We start from the raw sequence: 19,465 nt of genomic DNA, 5'->3' as shown, positions 1-19,465 counted from the left end.
GAGTACTACGAATGTCAGTGAAGGGTTACAGCCAAGTGTTAATTCGGTACTTCTGTTCTTTTGTCTGTTAGGCATAAAGATATTTGTACGTTGCCTCTTTTAGTTGAAGTGAGATCCCCTTTGTGCGTTTTCAGTTTCAGGTTCAACATTGTCCCTCCAGCAGACTTGATGCTAAGTATTGGGTTAGCCTAGAAAAGAACAGCAAGATAAATGTTTCTTTGTTGTTTTTAAAGGTATTTGCACGACAACATGCAGTAACTAGGTGTCAGTACAACGCAGTGCTTACCATTGAATTACCCCCAAGAGTGCCACAAACAAAGGCCATATGAGGACAAAAGGAGTGAACACCTACAAGTCTAAGAGACAAGAAACTAAACTTGCCAAGACACTGTCTTGATCTACAGAACTGTGAGGAAAGAAACTTGTTTTTAAGAAATTCAGTTTCTAGTAACTTATTATGACAATTTTAGCAAATCTAGATTCTCTATAACCCTAGGGAAGTTGCTTCACCAGTGAGAGCCTGCTTTTAACTGGCACATGTCAGCACCACCAACTTCTTGGGGGTGGTTCTCAGCTTTTATATGAAGGATGGCATTAAAATTAGGGATTATTATTACTATTTATTAAGTGGAAGATTGGCAAAGTAGAAATGCAAAGAATGAAACTGTGTTAAATAATATTATAGAGCTCATCCCATGTCTGCAACAAAGCAATGTGGAAAACAGGAAAAGTTTATGTATTGCACACTGATCATATGCTTTATAAAAACACTGACACATCACCACTTAAAACTTCAGCTTACACATTTGGAAGTTACACATCTGGAACAAAGCAACGTAAGAAACATTGCAGTTGCTACACCAGCTTCATGTGATGGAATATAGCACTGTAACTGGTGTAGTAGTGGATAGAGGAATAGTTACTGGGTTTTAATTTTTGAAAGCTGGATAAGAACAAAGAGCCAGTGGGCCCATTTGAATATTAGGCATGGTTTGAAAGCCAGAGGAATACATTTTGAATATGAAATGCTTTTGAAAGAATAGCAACCAAGGAGTGTATTTTGACATAAAAGGTATTTGCTCTTTTCAAGGTCTAATGGGCTCTAAAGTACTCAATTAAAACATTTTCAAAATAATAATTTTAACAAACACTTAATAAAGCTTTCCTATCGTCCAACCACTATTTAAATACTATACATAGTAGCATTTTTGTTCTCAAAAAACCACTATCAAAGAGGACGTAATCTCACAAGTGGACAATAGCAGTTTCAGAGCCAATCATTGACATTCATTAGAAGACATATGAAGATTCCTAAGGGCTGACTAAGAAATCAGATAGGGCAGGAATATTATGAGTTTGCAAGGAGAAGCATGAAGGAACTCTTACCTACATACCCTGAAAAAACTCTCCAAACATTACTGTGCTCTAAGTAACTGAAGTTTTAAGTGGCGATGTGTCAGTGTTTTTATAAAGCATGTGATCAGTGTGCAAGAAATAAACTTTTCCTGTTTTCCAGTTCTCACTTTGTTCCTAAGGTTTGTCTTCTATTTTGCATTTGTATCCTTTCCTCTAGGTTCTTCAAACCCATTTCTTTGAAATACTCAACTGAACTATTTAAAAAAAACAGCTTATATTGAAAACACTTGATCCACAAAAAATGCAACCTCATTTTGTTCAAACTAATATAAGAAATTTTCTATTCTATTATGAAGTAGAGAAATAGTGCCCAGATACTTAAGAAACAGCAAGTATGGAGAAGTCATCACCTTCCACGCTGTTTCACTTATTATGAAAATTGCAAGGTGTTTCTTATAATACTAGTTACATGGAATTGACAAATTATTACCTGCTTCACATAGATACAAGGATATGGCCTAACTAAAACACAGACTCATTAACACTCACATGATTGAAAGTAGAAAACAAAACTTTATTTGATGAAAACATTTTAAAAGTTCCAGTATGAAGTAACAAAACCAACAACCTACAAATCTTTCAGTCCTTTGCATTTCAAGCTAAATAATCTCTTCAGAAATATGACCATTTTGTTATATATATCCCTTTCTGTAGGCTAGACATGTATGAGTGGGTAAATGGATATAAAATTCAAGAGAAAAAAATGAAAATTTTTGAAAAATAAAAATCTGAAATCTCCCCTTGAGGTGTATTGCAATATGGTTCCAACATACTCAGCACCTTGTAGTCACCAAGTTACTGATTTGAGTCCAGGAATGAGCCTATTACATGAAGAAACAAGATCTTAGAAATCTGTGAGTCACACATTGGCAGCAAAAGAAAAATGACAGCAGCTAAAGAGAAGCTCAAGTATTGAATTCACACTTCTGAAATATTTAACACACTGAAAAACCAAACTGTTTGGATGCTTCACAAAAGGAAACAGCTCAGAGTTGATAAACAGAGTGTTGTCCTCAGAGTGAGCTGGACAATGCCAGTGTGTCTTTAGTGCTGTTGTTAACACATGACTCTATTAAGAGATCAAACATCAGATCTCACTGCATATATTACATGGATATAGAAACTCTGGATTCCAAGTACTCTTTTACTGTGTCTCTAAAACAAGGTTTGTTCTTTCTAGACCTGAAGACATCATTCATGACCTATGCTTCTTGTAACTATTTCACAGTCATGTGCCAGATCAAGAGTATCAGAATCAATGTCATACATCACCTGTGTATGACATTGTCTGCACCTGGAGAAAGGCCAGTTTCTTGAGTATTTTCTGTTTCTTTGTTGAGGATCCTGAGACAGTTATTCAGGAAAGCTAAGAGGTGAGGTGGACACTGCTAGCATTGAAAGAACAATTAGACTGGAAAGATAATTTTAAATGAGCTTTAGCATGAGCAAAGCTAGAACTTAACAGCCCCCATTTTTTAAGGGCAGACAGTGCCTTGTAAATTGGTCTTAGGAATATCTGTAATAAATGACTAGGGATCAAGTTTCAAGAAATGACTTCATGCTTAGTAGTTCAAGTTTTGATGCTGTTAAATACATTTCTATTTTTATTTTGAAGCAGTTGTGATTTTATTGGATTTTGTGAAACCCTTTGTTCCAGATTGCTTATCTACTTTTAACTTTAAAAGGGCAGTAACCTGTGCTTATCTGCCTATATATTTGAAGCCACCTGTTGTAACACTATGTAAGTTTGTTTACTGGAGAACTACAGGTTATGCTTTGTACCACAAGATCTGTTCCTATTGATAGACTTAATAAAACCAGCTTCTGCCTTAATACAGTCCTGTACATAACAGCTATATGGGTGATACCAGTGGTTCAGTTCTTGGCATGGTCAGTCATTGCCATTGTAATCGCTGTAGCTGTGGTAGCCACTGTTCCTTCTCTCGTGGATGCTAGACATCTTCTTCCATGCTGAGTCCTGGTGGAAACTAGCACTAAAGGACCTTCCCAGACGTCCATGCTGCTTCTTGGAGATATTGTCTTCACTCTCAGATTTGGCAATTCCCTGGGCATGTGTGGGAGGCTGTGATTCTTGTCTAATGGTTCCAAATGGAAAGTTCCAAAAGCCAAATCTTTGCCAACTGAGTCTCTGGAATGCTATGATGCAATGCAAATTTCCTCCAACCTAAGAAGGACAAAAAAAGATTAAGACAATAAAGAGAACATATGTATAAGTCTGTGGGGTCCTTACTGATTCTCTTAGAGTAAGGCTGTTATTCTTTCACATGTCTGAAAACACTTCTATTCTGCACTCATCAGAGCACACTAACATACTCACTTTTCCTGACAGCTGCCTTTACAATATAACAAATCCCTTAAGGACCAGAGCACTCCTCTCCACAGCCTAGACTCGGCATAGTCATGGCCTCATACACCTAACTCACACACTAAGATCATGCCTTATTCTTTTCTCTATGTGTAGTCTTTCTCCTTTCCTTCCCTCCTCTCCTCTCCTGAAAACTCATCCTATTCTCTCCCCTACATATGTGTATGTGTACACAAAGATTTTTGAGACATAATATCTATAGCTCAGGCTGGTGTGGAAAGCATTATCCTCCTATCTAAGAACTGAGATTACTGGGGTTGGGGATTTAGCTCAGTGGTAGAGTGCTTGCCTAGCAAGCGCAAGGCCCTGGATTCAGTCCTCAGCTCTGGAAAAAAAAAACAAAAAAACTGAGATTACAAACATGTGCCACCACACCCAGCTGCATTTATTCTTTTATCAACAGGTTTATAGCAAAAGGATGCCTACTTCTTTCTGCAGTCATGTTTGTACATATGGCTCTGCCTCGTGACAATTTATCCAAGTTGGGCCAAGACTATCAAACTCAACCAAGACAGGTAAGTCTCAAGCTAGACCTGAAAATAAGTCATAAATTGAAATTCTGCCAGAAGTGCATATTCAAATAAGCATTGTGAACACAACATCACCTACATAAGAATGACTGATAGATATTCTGAGCCACTTGGCTTCTAGCATTACTACAGAACTAGGTGTCATTTGCTTATGACTGTCCTCCTTGTTAGCCTGTGTCCTTAAAATTAGACTTTTCTAATTCACATAGTTTGAGCTTGGTTTCTGTTATTTACCACTTTAAGAATATTAATAAAATACTGCATTTTGGTCATTTGGGAAGTGGCTTCCAATGTAGTGGTGTTCTTACCTTTTTAGTTTTCCGGAACTGCAGCCCTCTCTCTAGATGTCGGATATCTAAGAATTCTGGATTTTGAGTGTTTAGATCAGTGACAATATCTGCCCATCTACAGTAAAAAAAAGAAAAGAAAAGAACAGTTTTCTTTAGGCCCAAAGTACCATTGTAATAAAGCTTTCTCCAAGAGCAAGTTACCACAATATATCACAGCAGTAATTGGTGATTATTCTCTTAGATCAGCATTGTTCCACCTACTAGCTTTTAAAAGCTTTTTTTCTGACAGTTGTGGTTATCCAATTCCTGTCAATATTCTCAGTTTATAATTGGTTTTTATTCTTATATGTCAACATACCAGATAATATCTTGTAGGCTAAAGCAGTGGCATGCCACATTTTCTATTATAATAAAGTCAATTTATTTTCTTATGGTGAGACATGGGATGGGATATGTTGTATAAGCTGGCCTTGAACCCTTTGATTCACATAATCCTTTTGCCTCATTTACCAATGTGCCACTATGTATCTAGCTAAATTTCTGAAAGAATTAAAAAATAACATGTCTCTACTAATATACAAAATGGTTGTAGAGAAAAATCAAAGAAAGTTATACAATAATAAGTGAATTTGTTAAAGACGTGAAAATCAAGGACTAAATAGGAAAATTGGGTTTTTTTTATATGACCAGCAATAACTTAAAAAATGAAAATTTTAAATCAATTTACAATAGGAAGGACAACTTAAAGGACACGTGTGAGTTTATATTGAAAAATCAAAACCACTGCTAAAGGAAATTAAAGTTCTGATTGTGTAGTCTTTGATGTTTGTAAGATTCCATGCCATTATGATGTCAACTCTCCCTAAACTAAACCATGAATTCTAGAGATTCATTTAGGGGCAGGTGGGCAGGACATAGCATGCACACGCCCTAGTGGATGTATGGAGTTTGGAAAATGACTATCAGTAGTTGGTTCTCTCTTTCCACCCTGTGGATTCCAGGGATCAAACTCAGATTATCAGGTCTGCATGCAAGTACCCATACCCACCAGTCCAAAAGATTTTATTTTATCAAATATGCATCAGGACTTTTAGCAGAAATGATCCAATTATATATATATATATATATATTGGTTTTCAAGACAGGGTTTCTCTGTGTAGTCTTGTGCCTTTCCTGGAAGTCACTCTGTAACCCAGGCTGGCCTCGAACTCGCGGAGATGTGCCTGGCTCTGTCTCCCAAGTGCTGGGATTAAAGGCATGTGCCAGCACCACCCCCTGGACCAATTCTAAATTTTTAGAGAAAAATTTTTGTTGTTGTTCAAGACAGAGTTTCTCTGTGTAGCTCTGGCTATCCTAGAACTCGCTCTGTAGACCAGATTGGCTTTGCTTCTGCTAGGATTAAAGGAATGCACTATCATGGCCAGTTAGGAAAAAAAAAAAATCTTAACATGTTACTTAAATGGAAAAGCAAGGCAAAAAAAGGATAGAATTTCATTTGCATAAATTCCCAAACAAGGAAAGTACATCCATGGTGATGGGAAGCAGAACTGGCTGGCTGTGGGGCTAGAGAGAAATAAAGCATAGCAGAATTTTTTGTGGCAGGGTTGCACTGTGACTGGTTAATGACCACACAGGTGTGCACATGTATCTACATGCATCTAGTTACACAATTTTGATCTGTGCTTTCAGTGAAGGAAGTAAAAGCTACTAAAACATACCTTTTACAGTGAATGGCAGGATGTTTTCTACTTGACTCTCCAATTAAAATCCAATATTCTACTTCCTGTGGTGAGAGAGGACCCCTGCTAAACAGAAAATAGATTGACAGTCAGCTTGATAAATGGCATTCACTCCCCAAAGTATGCTGATCCAATTATGTATTGGTAAAAAACAAACGAACAAAAACCCCAAAACATTAAAACTCAAAAATGGCTTTTGTTATTTGAGAATGAATACCAGCACTTTTGTTCAGGCCATTCAAGAAATACTTAAATTAGATTTAAGCCTTAGCCACTTCCATATTCAAAATCGAGAGTTCAAAGTGTTTTAGCATATTACCCCCTTGGCCCAGAAGGGAAGAACATCCTAAGCCACTCTCTTTAACTACTACTTTTTTCAGGATGCATCTAAGTTTGTAGCAGGAGGTAGAAGCTGATGGTTTTGAACAATGTTCCAGTCCCACCCCTGGAAATTCTAATTCAATTTTGAAAAGGAGCCTGGAAATTTGCATAATTTTAAGATTAAAAATTAATGTGGTTCATAGACACAAGCATTGACTTATGAAGAACTCCAGCTATTTTTTGTTTGTTTGGTTGGTTGGTTTTTGTTTTTCAAGACAGGTTTCTCTGTGTAGTTTTGGTGCCTGTCCTGGATCTCCCTCTGTAGACCAGGCTGGCCTCCAACTCACAGAGATCCGCCTGGCTCTGCCTCCCCAGTGCTGGGGTTAAAGGCGTGCGCCACCGCCGCCCTGCAGAACTCCAGCTATTGACAGAACAAATCAGTAAAAGTCAAAGCCTGATTTACATTTGGTAGGTGCCTGAAGGGAGGTAAAGGCATAGGCTGGAATCATGAAAGAAGCGCAACAGCCAAGCTGCTCGCTCAGCTTGGGTTCCCTGCTGCACCACATCCAAGGACCTTTGAGTGGGACATTAGGGACCCATGGCCTCTAGAACAAAACCCCTCCTATCCTAAAGACCAAGCCATGTTCTCTAGCCAGACTCTGGGCCCTCACTGAAGAGGTAACATCCAAGGTCCACCTCATCTCTTCCTCCTTCTCAGTCAGCAAGCCCACAAAGCCAAGTGTGAATCAGTGGGGCGAGACAGTCATACATGGCTTCCATTTTCACCTGTCCTCACGCATAGCCTCTGCTTTCTGGTTGGTCCCTCAGGAAGGAACTTGCTAAGAAGAAAGAGTAACATTCAAACTCAGCACCCTTAGACTATATCTCCTTCAAAGAGACAGAAGTTCGTGTGTGTGTGTGTGTGTGTGTGTGTGTGTGTGTGTGTGTGTGTGTGTGAAAACGTGTTGTTCATGAAACAGAAACAAGATGAAGAAAAGGGAGAGGCAAATATAACCATGAAAGGTAGATATGAAACTGGTCCTAAGCTTCCTTGTGCCAAAACAGACAAACCCTGACAAATTCCACGTTCTTCATATTGAGTGCAGAAGGTGCTTTTTAATGTACTCAGTTATGCACTCTTGGCGCATGGCATGTAGGACAATGGCAGGGATACTGGGGATTGCTGCTTTTAACAAAATCTAAATTATTTGATTTTTCAATAAAGACTGGGGAGCCAGATGCTGGGGTCAAAGCCTGCTAGCTCAGAGAGGCAGAGAAAGCACCCAGCTGACCTTCCTCCTGACCCATCATTCCAGAAGCCTCTCCTCTCTCCTCTCCAACAAATCTCCAACTGAATGTCCCTTCCTTCTACTTCCTGTGTGCCAATCCATCCTCAAGAGTCCTTACTCTCTATGGTTTACACCCTGTCAACTGGTTATTTTCTTTCTTTCTTTTTTTTTTTTTTTTTTTTTGATTTTTCAAGACAGGGTTTCTCTGTGTAGCTGTGTGCCTTTCCCGGAATTCACTTGGTAGCCCAGGCTGGCCTCGAACTCACAAAGATCCACCTGCCTCTGCCTCCCGAGTGCTGGGATTAAAGGCACGCCTTTAATCTCAACTGGTTATTTACTCTGCCTCTTCACCTATGAAATGTTTTTATTTAATCAGAAAGCTCTTAGATTAAAAATATGTGCTAGGGCTGGGCCACACAACTAGAAACAGATTTTTCCAGTAAATAACACAACACAGTGTGATTGAATATCCTGTAACAGGGGATAGCATGTGAATGCCCCTGCACCTCTGTATATAGTCATAAAAGTGGTACTTCAGGTGGCTTTCTCTTATAGTATCTAAGCAACAGCTTCTAAGTACATTCAGTCTGGTAAAACATATGTACACTTGGTGTGAACAAAACATACTACCAAATTCCCAGTTTCTAAGAGACTCAAATCTTTTTTATTCCTGAAAACACCCTGTATAACATATTTTCCTAGTTGAGTGCCCTTATTAAGTATGAAAATGCTTACCTGAATGCCTTGCTTGCTTTAACAGGGGTTGCTTCAAAGCCAATTGGACAAAAATAATGATTTTGGCAATGATAGATATAAGCCAGTGATTCATCTTTCAATCCTCGGGTCAACTTTGACAAGGCCCCTGGAGCTACAAAGACAAAAACAGGCAAACTGAGGGCCATAAAGCAATGTCTGTATTTTACACAGAGGACTAGTTAATACACAGTTTTGAACACACTGACATTCTGAGTTTCAGTAAGGGAATGAGAAACTACCAATGTGGGTAAAAATATAAATGAATTTACTTTTAGTTTTAGATAAACTCAGTAGCAAAACAAGTGAAACATGTCCTTGCTTACCAGAACTTTCTAATAATACACCAAGTTGTCTAAGAAATTCAGTGAGTGTGTAAAACCCACAATCATGGTCTCAACTTTCTGATGATGAACATCTGCCACTACAAGCTTCTGAATCAGCATGCCTATGCAAAGCACATCTGTCTATAAATGCTACACATATAAACTAAGTCTACAAAAGATTTACAAAAGAAACTTGAAATTAGATTAAATTATAGACATCCTAATGTCTAGATGTAGTGTATATCCCAACTTAAAACTTACTAATACATATAAATAAATACAAACTCCAAGTAAAAACAAGCTACAATAATGGTGTGCAAGCACATGCATGCAGGCGCGCGCGCACACACACACACATACACACCTGCCACACAGTAACACTCATACCCGCCACACAAAAACACACATTATCATTGTGTTGGCTAGTTTCATGTCACCTTGACACAGCTATAGTCATCCAAGTGGAGGGAACTTTGATTTAGGAAATGCCTCCATAAATTTTGGCTGTAGGCAAGCAGGTAAAGCATATTTTTTTAATTAGTGATTGATGTAGGAGGTGTCAGCCCATTGTGGGTGGTGCTATGTTTGGGCTGGTAGTTCTGGGTTCTATTAAAAGGCAGTCTGATCATTAGGAGCAGGCCAGTAAGCAGCATCCTTCATCAGCGCTTGCCTCCAGGTTCCTGCCCTTTTTGAGTTCCTGCCTTGGCTTCCCTCAATAGACTGTGATTCAGACATACCAGCCAAATACTCCCCAAGTTGCTCTGGTCATGGTTTTCATCAGAGCAGTAGACACCCTAACTAAGACAATTGTCTTTCTACATACATCACACAGATCAAAGGCATCAACTTTGCAGTCAGTCTGAAGTTCCAAGACAACTGTTTCTCCTGATCTGTTGCCCATCCCTGTGATAGTTGCCTAGTGATTTCAAAAGTATTAGTATAAGAAACAAATTTTTATCAGCACTTAGTACTCAAAGCCATTAACTGGGGTTTCTTTAACTTGCATTCCTGGAAGATATTAAATTATTCATTAACCAATAGCTCATTAAAGCTAGAAACTCTAAAAAGAGCAAGCTGAAAGCCCACATAGTATGCTCACAGTGATGGACTTTCTGGGCACGGAATAGCTGCTGACCACAAAGAACTGCCAGTCAGTATCTGCAGGAGCTCCTTGACTGCCTCACATGAGCCAGGAGGGGCAGGGCTCTTCCTATGTACATGTTAACATTTCTGGCTTCTATTCTGAAGTTCCATCAAGGCATGCCACATAGACTTTCGCTTCCTAGCAGATCAGCACAGACAAGGAGTCCTCTCTAATAAAATTCCTACTTCACAAAGACTAATAATGATTAGCCATTCTATAGGTTTGAGTTGTATTCGATCACACTTTAAAAACTGACCCACGGGTAGTTTAGATGAAGAATTTTTAAAAATAAATTCAGTGAAGTCTTTCATTTTGTTTCCATAAACAAACATGATTGTACATAACTTCCAGATAATGAATTAAGATAAAATGTATAACTTTACTCTTCAAATATTCAAGCATTGTAAAAGATGTCTATAATTGCCATTGCTTTAGAAAAACTAAAATGTTTTTAAATTGTAAAAATGTACAAAGAGAAGTTTTCTCGGATAACTGAAACTATTGTTTTACAATGAGACCTGAACTTGAAGCCTTTGGACATAACAGGCAAGCTCTCTACTGCTGAGTAGGCTCTGATAATTTGCTGTATTTCTTGAGACAGAGTCTCACTCTGTGTCCCAAGTACTAACCAGGCCAGACAGGGCTTAACTTCTAAGATGAGACAAAAGCAGGCTCATCGAGGGAGGTATGGTCATAGACAGGGTCTTACTTTGTAATTCAGTTTAGCCTGAAACACGAAGCCCCAGGCTGGCCTTGTATGCAGAGTAATCCTGTTGCCTCAGAACCTCCTGAGTGTTGGGACAACAGGCATTGAGCCAATATGCCTGAAAGCCCAGACATATTCAATAAACGAGCTTTTGCCAGCAGTGGTGGCATGTGCCTTCAATCTCAGCACTCAGAAGGCAGAGGCAGGTAAATGTCTGTGAGTTCAAGGCTAGCCTGATCTACAAAGCAAGTTCCAGGACAGCCACAGCTACACAGAGAATCCCTGTCTCAAACAAAATAGAACAAGTGGAAAACAACAACAACAACAAACAAACAAACAAAAAGAAAAGAACTTTCATTATAAATGTAATACAAAACTTCATTAGTGTTGTTGTAACTACTTTAATGCTCTGGATTATACCCGGGATTCCATGGACAGAGGAGATGGATAAGAAAGTTTGTTCTCCTTGGCACTCACATCATTTTGTCTGCTCTAAGCACTCTTTTACCATGTCCTAGCTTTCCAGAAGCCATAAGGTGAGTTTTCTTCTGTGGAATAATGTTTGTAGGGTTATTAAATATGATATATAGCATCTATATACATGATTTCTAATAATAGGATGTTTTTCTTCTTTCTCCAAGGTATATAACATTCTTCTAATGATTTCAAGATCAGCAAACTTATTCTTAATGCAGGGTTTCTGTGGCCAAAACAGGGCATGAGGAATTCTGCTGCACCCTCTCCCTTTCCTGCCAAGGCTCTTCCACAGAAGCGTCTGAGCACAATTGGAAAATGACTGCATCTTGCCAGGCAGTGGGTGGTGGGTTTTGTTGTTGTTGTTGTTGTTGTTGTTGTTGTTGTTGTTGTTGTTTTTCCAATGACATAGTTCCTCTAGTTCTTCATGAAATATTTGTAGAATGACTGGAATGTTTATGAATATTCTTGTCCAGTTTCCTGATGAATATGTTAGGATGCCTGGCACTGGGTCCCTCTGATTTCTTTTACTTCGGTTTAAATTTCCTTTAACATATACCCAGTCTTTTATTTGTACAGTGGAATAAATCTTTGAAATTGAGGCAATTCTTTAATCCTTATCACAGTACCCCATTGCAACAATCTTGAATAAATTTTCCAATTTCAAAGAGGGTCAGAAAAGTTTCTTCTTTAACAGTACCTTACAGTTGTCTGCTCCACAAAATTCAAAGTTTATTATGACAACTGAAATGTCAAAATCATTAAACAATACAAATAATTCAACTACTATACAATAAATAATCATCAAGATCAACTTCATTAATACATCTGTTAAAACCAAGACTGTTTTACAACAGTGTTGTCACTTCACAGTTTGTTACCCATAGTTCTGTGTTATCATTTGATGCCAGTCCAGCATCAAAAGTCTCCAGTGCCTTCACTGTTTGAAAATGAACTGCAGATTCTGTGCTTTGTCTTAGAAGTTTTACTGTCAAGCACACACATACAGAACAATGTCCTAAACAATACACGCAATGTGTCAAGAGCAGTGTTTATAACACGTCTTAAAGTTCTAAAGTGCCCTACATATTACTACCATGATATTCCTCTTAGACAAAGAGGAATAAAAGCACCAGACTGTTGAGATGTTACTTGATGTCCTAGGAAACAATATAGCCAATTTCTGAGATGTACTCAGTCTGAAAGCTTGGACTCGTGTGTGTGTGTGTGTGTGTGTGTGTGTGTGTGTGTGTGTGTGTTCATTTTTACCTACCAGTTTCTCCAGCTGTTTTGTTCTTCCCATGGGGCTTATACAGAACATAAGAACATCCTTTTACATGGAAGTGGTCATTAATTTGTCTAAACCATCTGAAAATAAGAAAATGATTTACTCATAGCAATAATTTCATAACAAGAAAGGGCACTGTTCTAATTGTACAGAAACCCAAGCACAGCCCACACATGGCATATCTAAGGGAGCCTGGGACCCAGAACCAAAGTATCTTTTACTGTCCACATATACTACAGCATTATCAGTTCATAAAATTAGAAATAAGTTATTGTCCCTAAGGGGCAGCTCCGTACCTCATGAGTGTTGTATTTCCAGTGAAAGGGCCAAACCTAATATCTTCAAATGGGGGTTGGAAGCCCAAAATATGTAATGCATCTTCTTGGGTAATAGGTGGGAGACTACAAAAGAAATACTTCCTTTCATTTCATTGTTCCAGTCATACACAAATACAATCTGCCTCAGTGTTAATATATAGGTTTAGCTAGCAAAGAGTTTTAGCAATATTTTTCATATTTTTATTTTACTGAAAATACATGCAAGTATTTTAAGATGAAAGGTTTATAGCAATATGTACATTTTTCTCAGTTTGTGAAAAATCTACTCTCAGAGTTTTCCATTATATTTAAAAAAAAAAAAAAAACTTCAAATTAATTTTTTTTTTCTTCTTGAGGCAGGGTCTATGTAGCCCTGGCTATCCTGGAACTCACTCTGTAGACCAGACCAGCCTCGAACTCACAGAGATCCACCTGCCTCTGCTCCCAAGTGCTGGGATTAAAGGTGTGTGCTACCACACCAGGTTTCCTTCAAACTACTTTCAAAGATGGAGTTTGGTGATAGCAATAACCTGGCATACTTACTTTCCAGCTCCCAGTGTGCTATATAAGAAATTCCAACAAGAAATTAATGAGGAGATACCACACGAAGTCTTGTATTGTGGCCGACTTATGCAGTACCTAAGAAATTAAACAGTTTCTTCACTTGAATGAATATAAAATATGCAGAACAGAAGTATACATCTTATGAGTGATTTAAAATGTGATCATAAGGCAAATTTTAATGCAGTGTAAAATCATTATTCATTTTAAATATTTCCTACTTACAAAGAATACATGACAGTAAAAATCATCTGTTTTATCAAGAAGAACTACATTATGGCAGCAACCTATTAAAGCACATCTTATTCAAACCAAGAAAGGAATTATTGGTATATAAATTCTGATACCAACTACTCAATTTCTATGTGAATGCCCAGCTGGTGTGGGTACAGGATCATTTGTAACTTCTGAAGTACTGAAGAAAGAAAGCAAATCACTGTCCCATTGTGTCAAGAGGTTCAGAGATTTTTCTACTCAGACCAAAGAACATTCCTTTATCACCCACTATGTCCACATGAACCCCTGGAGAACTGTCGCAGGATCTAAAAGGAAAACACAAAATCCCCCAGACAGAGACAGAGACAAAAGGAGAAATATAGAGATTCTAAATTGAGACTAATGGGCCATGACAAGCAAGCATGTATATGGGTAACTTTTAGAACACTCTAGAAAATGTTAATTTAGTCTGGAATTTACATGAAAAAGAATTATTGCTAGTTTTATTAGGTGTGGCAGTAACTACTCCAAGCTAAAAAGCCATTTTTAGAAATGCATACTTAAATAATTGGATATAAAATATGGTATCAGTCACTTCCTTGAAAATTCTTCAACAAACAACAACCAGGCAAACAACTACACCAAAATTTAAGTATCATCCAAAATAGCTTACCATTAGGAGGATTCACAAAATGAGACTGATGGCCAGGTGAGTCTAGAAAATACTGGCCCAGCTCAATTAGTCTACTTCCCAAATCTGAGATATACTTAAAATATTTAGACACAATCTTAGAACTAAAGGTGTTCAAATAAATGCAGTTTATCAACTTATACCTGGCAAGATTAATGTCAAATTATATATTTTTAAGAATAGAAAGTAAAAACTGGCATGGCCACGTACCATCGTCTGAGATCTAACACTTTTCGCTGTTTGACATCTTCAAGAGGAGAATGCTGGGAACACTCCCTCTGATGCCGCCCTTTTTTATCTGAAGTTCTTTTCTTAGAAAGTTGTTTCTTTGTATTGCCTACAGTACAAAGGAATATAATAGGAAAATCCTCAGATGAATTAAACCACCACCCCAGAAGGTACGACAGAATTAGAGAGGAACTGCTATGCATCCTGAAAATGGTATTTGCAAACATCTTGAAGTAATTCCTGTGCTTTCTACAATAGTCCTCTTCACTAGAAAGAAAGCAAGAAGCAAATTAAAGATAACTTGAGCCACCAAGAATGGTATTTCCTATCAAGACTGTATCCAAGTCCAGAGCTAGTGTCTTAGAGATGGTAAAATAACCAGGCCAAAAGTCTTTAGCCACATCTACAAGTTACTAACAGGAAAGAATTAAACTACACCACTTTCCTGAAAATGAATCCTTTCTATAAAACAAGAAAAACCACATTAACATAATTCTATTAAGACACTGGATCTGGTGTGATGACTTTCTGTCCAATGTGCTATATTATTAAAATAAAATGCTGCACTAGTAACCAGAATGCAAAACATGGTGTCCTCTGTGTGACACACCACACACACACACACACACACACACAATCTTCCCAAAGATATGAATCACTGCCTACTGGGGAGGGAGAGATATGGAAAATGGACAAAAGAGACAAAAGTGAGAGAGAGTTTACCTTGTTTAATTTTGACACATTTATTTATTTCTGAACCATGTTGATATTTTATCCACTCAAAATAGTATATATATTAAAATATTAATCATAACCAAGGCTGATTTTGTTAAAATGTTAACATTCCTTTCAGCTATACTCAGATACATTAATATCTTCCTGATATCTATTTTAAATAAAATAAATCTCATATGAAAATTAATTGACACCAATATTTTATTTTTGTATTATCAAACAGATTATGTAGACATAATACATGCTTATAGACTCATGGCAGGAGATCTATTTCAGTACCATACACAATAACCATGTAGCTCCTATAACCAGCCAGGACTCAGGAAATACTGCCACACAAGGGATATCTGTAAACCATTATACAATGAACACTATACAATCAAAACACAATTTCCTCTCCTATTTAATTATTCTTTCTGTGTCTTCACAGACACAGAATATACAAAATGTTTCCAAGCTCAACAACCACTTGCAAATGTAAACTAAATCTCACTGGGCCAGATTCTCTCATTGATTAAAATGAATCTCAGAGAGAAGACAGAAAAGTGACTTTCCTTGGGACTCCCTCCTCTGCCTCTTGATGACTTAATTTCCTTGGTAATTTTGGCAGGCCCTCAAACTTGTGAGGCTAATGAAACACCAAGTCTGCGACTCAGTGAGCAAAGACTGCCCTGTCATTCTTTCCTCACTGGGTTCTGTGAGTATGTCCCCGTGCTGCTGTTGGGGTGTGTGTGTATGTGTGTGTGTGTTGTGAATCTTCCAGGGATAAATGAACATACACATTGCAAGTAAGAGATCTCCATACCGCCACAAGGAGATTTGGTTCTAGAGGCAATGTTTCACTGAACTTGCAGGAAGAAAGCAATGTCAAAGTAGTACTTAAAGCATAACATACAAAATGACCTTTATCCACTGCTCTGTACCATAATCCTGTCCTTTCTTCTCAATCCTACACCCACATAGCCCTCTCCCACTACAATTAACTACCCTGGAATTTAGAGAAAAGTATGAGGAAAGAAAAATGAAAATCCAGAGCAGTGTGTAGTGGCACCCACCTGTAATCCCAGTACTCAAAAATATTGAAGCAGGAAATTTAAGAATTATAGGCCAGAGCCTGGAGAGCTGGTGCAGCAGTTAAAAGCACTGGCTGCTCTTGCAGAGGACCTGGGTTCAGTCCCACATGATGGCTAACAACCATTTATAACTCTAATTCCAGGATCCAGCATGCTCTTCCGGCCTCTGAAAGTATCAGTCACACACATAGGGCACAGACATCATGCAGGCAAAACACCCATACACATCAAGTAGAAATAGAATAAACTTAAATGAAAAGAATTACAGGCCCCGATGGCATACAGAGCCAGACCACTCTCTCTCCAGGAAATGGAGAAGGGGTGGGGAGAGCAAAGGAAGGAAGATCCACCATTGTTTTTTCTTACAGAAGCATAAGACAGAGCTCTGGGCAATCACCACCAAATGAGGTAGAAAGGAAGCTGAAAACAGGAAGAGTTATCAAAGAAACAGAGGCCCAAATTCTGTGTATAAATGTAGACCAAACCTTGTTCTAAGACCTGGACCACACATGCACAGAGTGAACCCCAAGCAAGACAGCCAGGGATAATGGCCCAATCCAAGAACAGAACTGTCTTTAAAAGACAGAGTTGGCAGTTTCAGTTCAATCAGAGAGAGACAAAGAGACAGAGACAGACAGAAAGACAGAGAGAGACAGAAAGACAGAGAGTGATACAGAGAGAGAGATCAAGAGAAACAGACAGAGGCACACACAAAGAGATGGGGAGGAGGAAAGAACGGAGGGAGGGAGGGAGAGAGGAAAGAGAGATTACTAGATTGATTGACTGCTTATTTGCTTGCTTGCTTGCTTGCTTGATGGGTTATGTACCAGAGTTGATACAACAGGACATCCAGGACACAATCCAAAATGATATAGTGTGTGAGAAAACTAAGAAATGGTTCACTCTTAAGGAAAAGTTAAGGCCAACTCTAACCTAACCCAGATTTTGAAATCTGCAAAGAATTTGAAGTATGCACTGTACTAGATGATATAGATAAGATGTTCCAGTAATAAATGAAGATTCCAAGGCCCTGCAAGTAAGAAACAGAAGCTGTAAACCAATGTAACTTCTAACTCTAAAAGTAAAGAATGGAAGAGGATGTACCAACAAACGTCAATCAAAAGAAAGCTGGGACAACCATGTCAATATCAAAGCAGTTTTCATAACAAGACAGTCCTGAAACACATGCCATATTAGAAAAGGAACATTTGTCTGCTGATGGAAGGTATTGCCATGTGTCCTGGATAGGCTTACTCAATATGTATCCCAAGCTATCTTCAAACTCACGATCCTTCTGTTTCAGCCTTCATAGTGTTGGAAATACAAACAAGCGCCACCATGCCTGGCTAAAGAGGGTCAATTCTTGAAGCATAAAGATTACACATATGAGTTTTCCTAGTAACAGAACTTCAAATCACACTTTAAAAATCTCAACAGTGTAGAGAGCATCAAGAAGCTGTCTTCTACCTAGGCAACAACTGCAATGACAGGTGCTATTCTGGAACTCTGGAGTCTTCTGGAAATGTGGCACATTTTAAGGGAAGGCCAGAAAGGAAACTTTACTTAAATAATACACAGCAAGGTAACTAACACTCATTGCCCAGTCCAGTGACCAGCAACTGTAAGTGTTGCTGGGTCACCTAGGGGTTCAAGTGGGGCAAAAGGGACCAGGAGTGAAGAGTGAGTCATCACTAAAGGCCCTGCAAATTCTAGAGGGAAAGTACGCTTTCAGGCTCCCAAATGGGACAACAAAATTATCAATAAGGCAATTCCATAATTATAGTTAGAAATTTTTATATCCCACTACAAACTCAGAGAAAACAGGAGAAAGCACTCCCCAGCTTGTTGTAAGGGGCCCGCATAGCACTAATTATAAACCCTAAAGCAAAATATTACAAAAAAAAGACATACTGTACATAAATACAGGCACCAACAAAGCATGTCAGTCCCCTGAGGATTACAGATTTACAAAATAATCTCTGGAACAACTGATTTCAAAATTCACAAACATAAATAGAGGTTTTATAAAACCATCAGAGTGACTAGAAACAAAATAAAAATCCTAGTTCCATCTGGCTATGCAACTTTGAGCAGATTTATCCCATCTAAGCCTCAATTTCTTCACCTATACAATTAGAACAGCAGAACCTAGTTCATTTAATCCTTGCATTCCTGTTAACTCAAGGAAAGTGAAAAGGCATTAATATCCGAAGAGCCCTCCAGTGCAAGGGTGAAGACTGTACACAGCACCCTGAGTGATGTCATCCGCCTACACTGTTCACACACAGCCTATTCTGTGTAGAGACAGAGGATTTCCCAGGTGCTCAGATTTTACTGTTGTCATTTTTTTTTTATGTGCATTGGTGTTTTGTCCACATCCATGTCTCTGTGAGGGTGTCAGATCCCCTGGAATTGTAGTTACAGTTGTGAGCTGCCATGTGGGTGCTGGGATTTGAACCCAGGTCCTCTGGAAAAGCAGCCAGTGCTCTTAACCTCTGAGCCATCTCTCTAGCCCCTCCTGTTGTCATTTTTAAAGTAGATCCTAAAAGATGATGTTTGTTTTTAATTCCCAGTGATTTAGAATTTCTGTTCCTATTTCAGTAATAGTAATGATTACGTATTTCCATATCTTATATAACCATTCTTATTTCTTCCTCTATCTATATTACATACAATATATAATAGTATAAACTGTGCTAGCTACCAAGTGAGTTCCAGGAAAGGTGCAAAGCTACACAGAGAAACCCTGTCTCGCTCTTCCAGAGGTCCTGAGTTCAATTCCCAGCAACCACATGGTGGTTCACAACCATCTGTAATGAGATCTGGTGCCGTCTTCTGGCCTGCAGGGGCACATGCAGGCAGAATACTGTATAATCAATCAATCAATCAATCAATCAATCAATCTAAAAAAAAAAAGAAAAAGAAAAGCCAAAAAAAAAAGTATAAAATAGTAAACTTAATAGTATAGTATAGAAATATATA

General features: G+C 38.3%; 1 protein-coding gene and 1 long non-coding RNA gene across 6 annotated transcripts in view; one reads left to right on the top strand and one right to left on the bottom strand.

The window, feature by feature from the left end:
• Window positions 1–6: 6 nt before the first annotated feature.
• LOC118573100 lies at window positions 7–11,712 on the top strand. Its single transcript, XR_004943587.1, has 3 exons — window positions 7–46; window positions 4,206–4,317; window positions 11,542–11,712. It is a non-coding gene; the product is annotated as an uncharacterized LOC118573100 (long non-coding RNA).
• The window catches only part of Bivm (basic, immunoglobulin-like variable motif containing), a 25,451-nt gene continuing 7,895 nt past the window's right edge, over window positions 1,910–19,465 (bottom strand). For 4 of the 5 annotated variants that reach the window (XM_036173173.1, XM_036173176.1, XM_036173174.1 and 1 more), the window contains exons 3-10: window positions 14,658–14,784; window positions 13,523–13,618; window positions 12,959–13,063; window positions 12,648–12,742; window positions 8,707–8,839; window positions 6,341–6,427; window positions 4,641–4,737; window positions 1,910–3,601 (exon numbers count right to left, since the gene is read on the bottom strand). In XM_036173173.1, coding sequence (XP_036029066.1) covers window positions 3,308–3,601; window positions 4,641–4,737; window positions 6,341–6,427; window positions 8,707–8,839; window positions 12,648–12,742; window positions 12,959–13,063; window positions 13,523–13,618; window positions 14,658–14,784 — 1,034 coding nt within the window. In that variant the 3' untranslated portion in view covers window positions 1,910–3,307. The remainder of the gene's footprint in view (window positions 3,602–4,640; window positions 4,738–6,340; window positions 6,428–8,706; window positions 8,840–12,647; window positions 12,743–12,958; window positions 13,064–13,522; window positions 13,619–14,657; window positions 14,785–19,465) is intronic. The other variant, XM_036173177.1, reaches the window with a different exon arrangement.

This window comes from Onychomys torridus, chromosome 23, assembly GCF_903995425.1.
Source record: "Onychomys torridus chromosome 23, mOncTor1.1, whole genome shotgun sequence".
NCBI lineage: Eukaryota > Metazoa > Chordata > Mammalia > Rodentia > Cricetidae > Onychomys > Onychomys torridus.
This window is presented reverse-complemented; position numbering and strand designations above follow the sequence as displayed.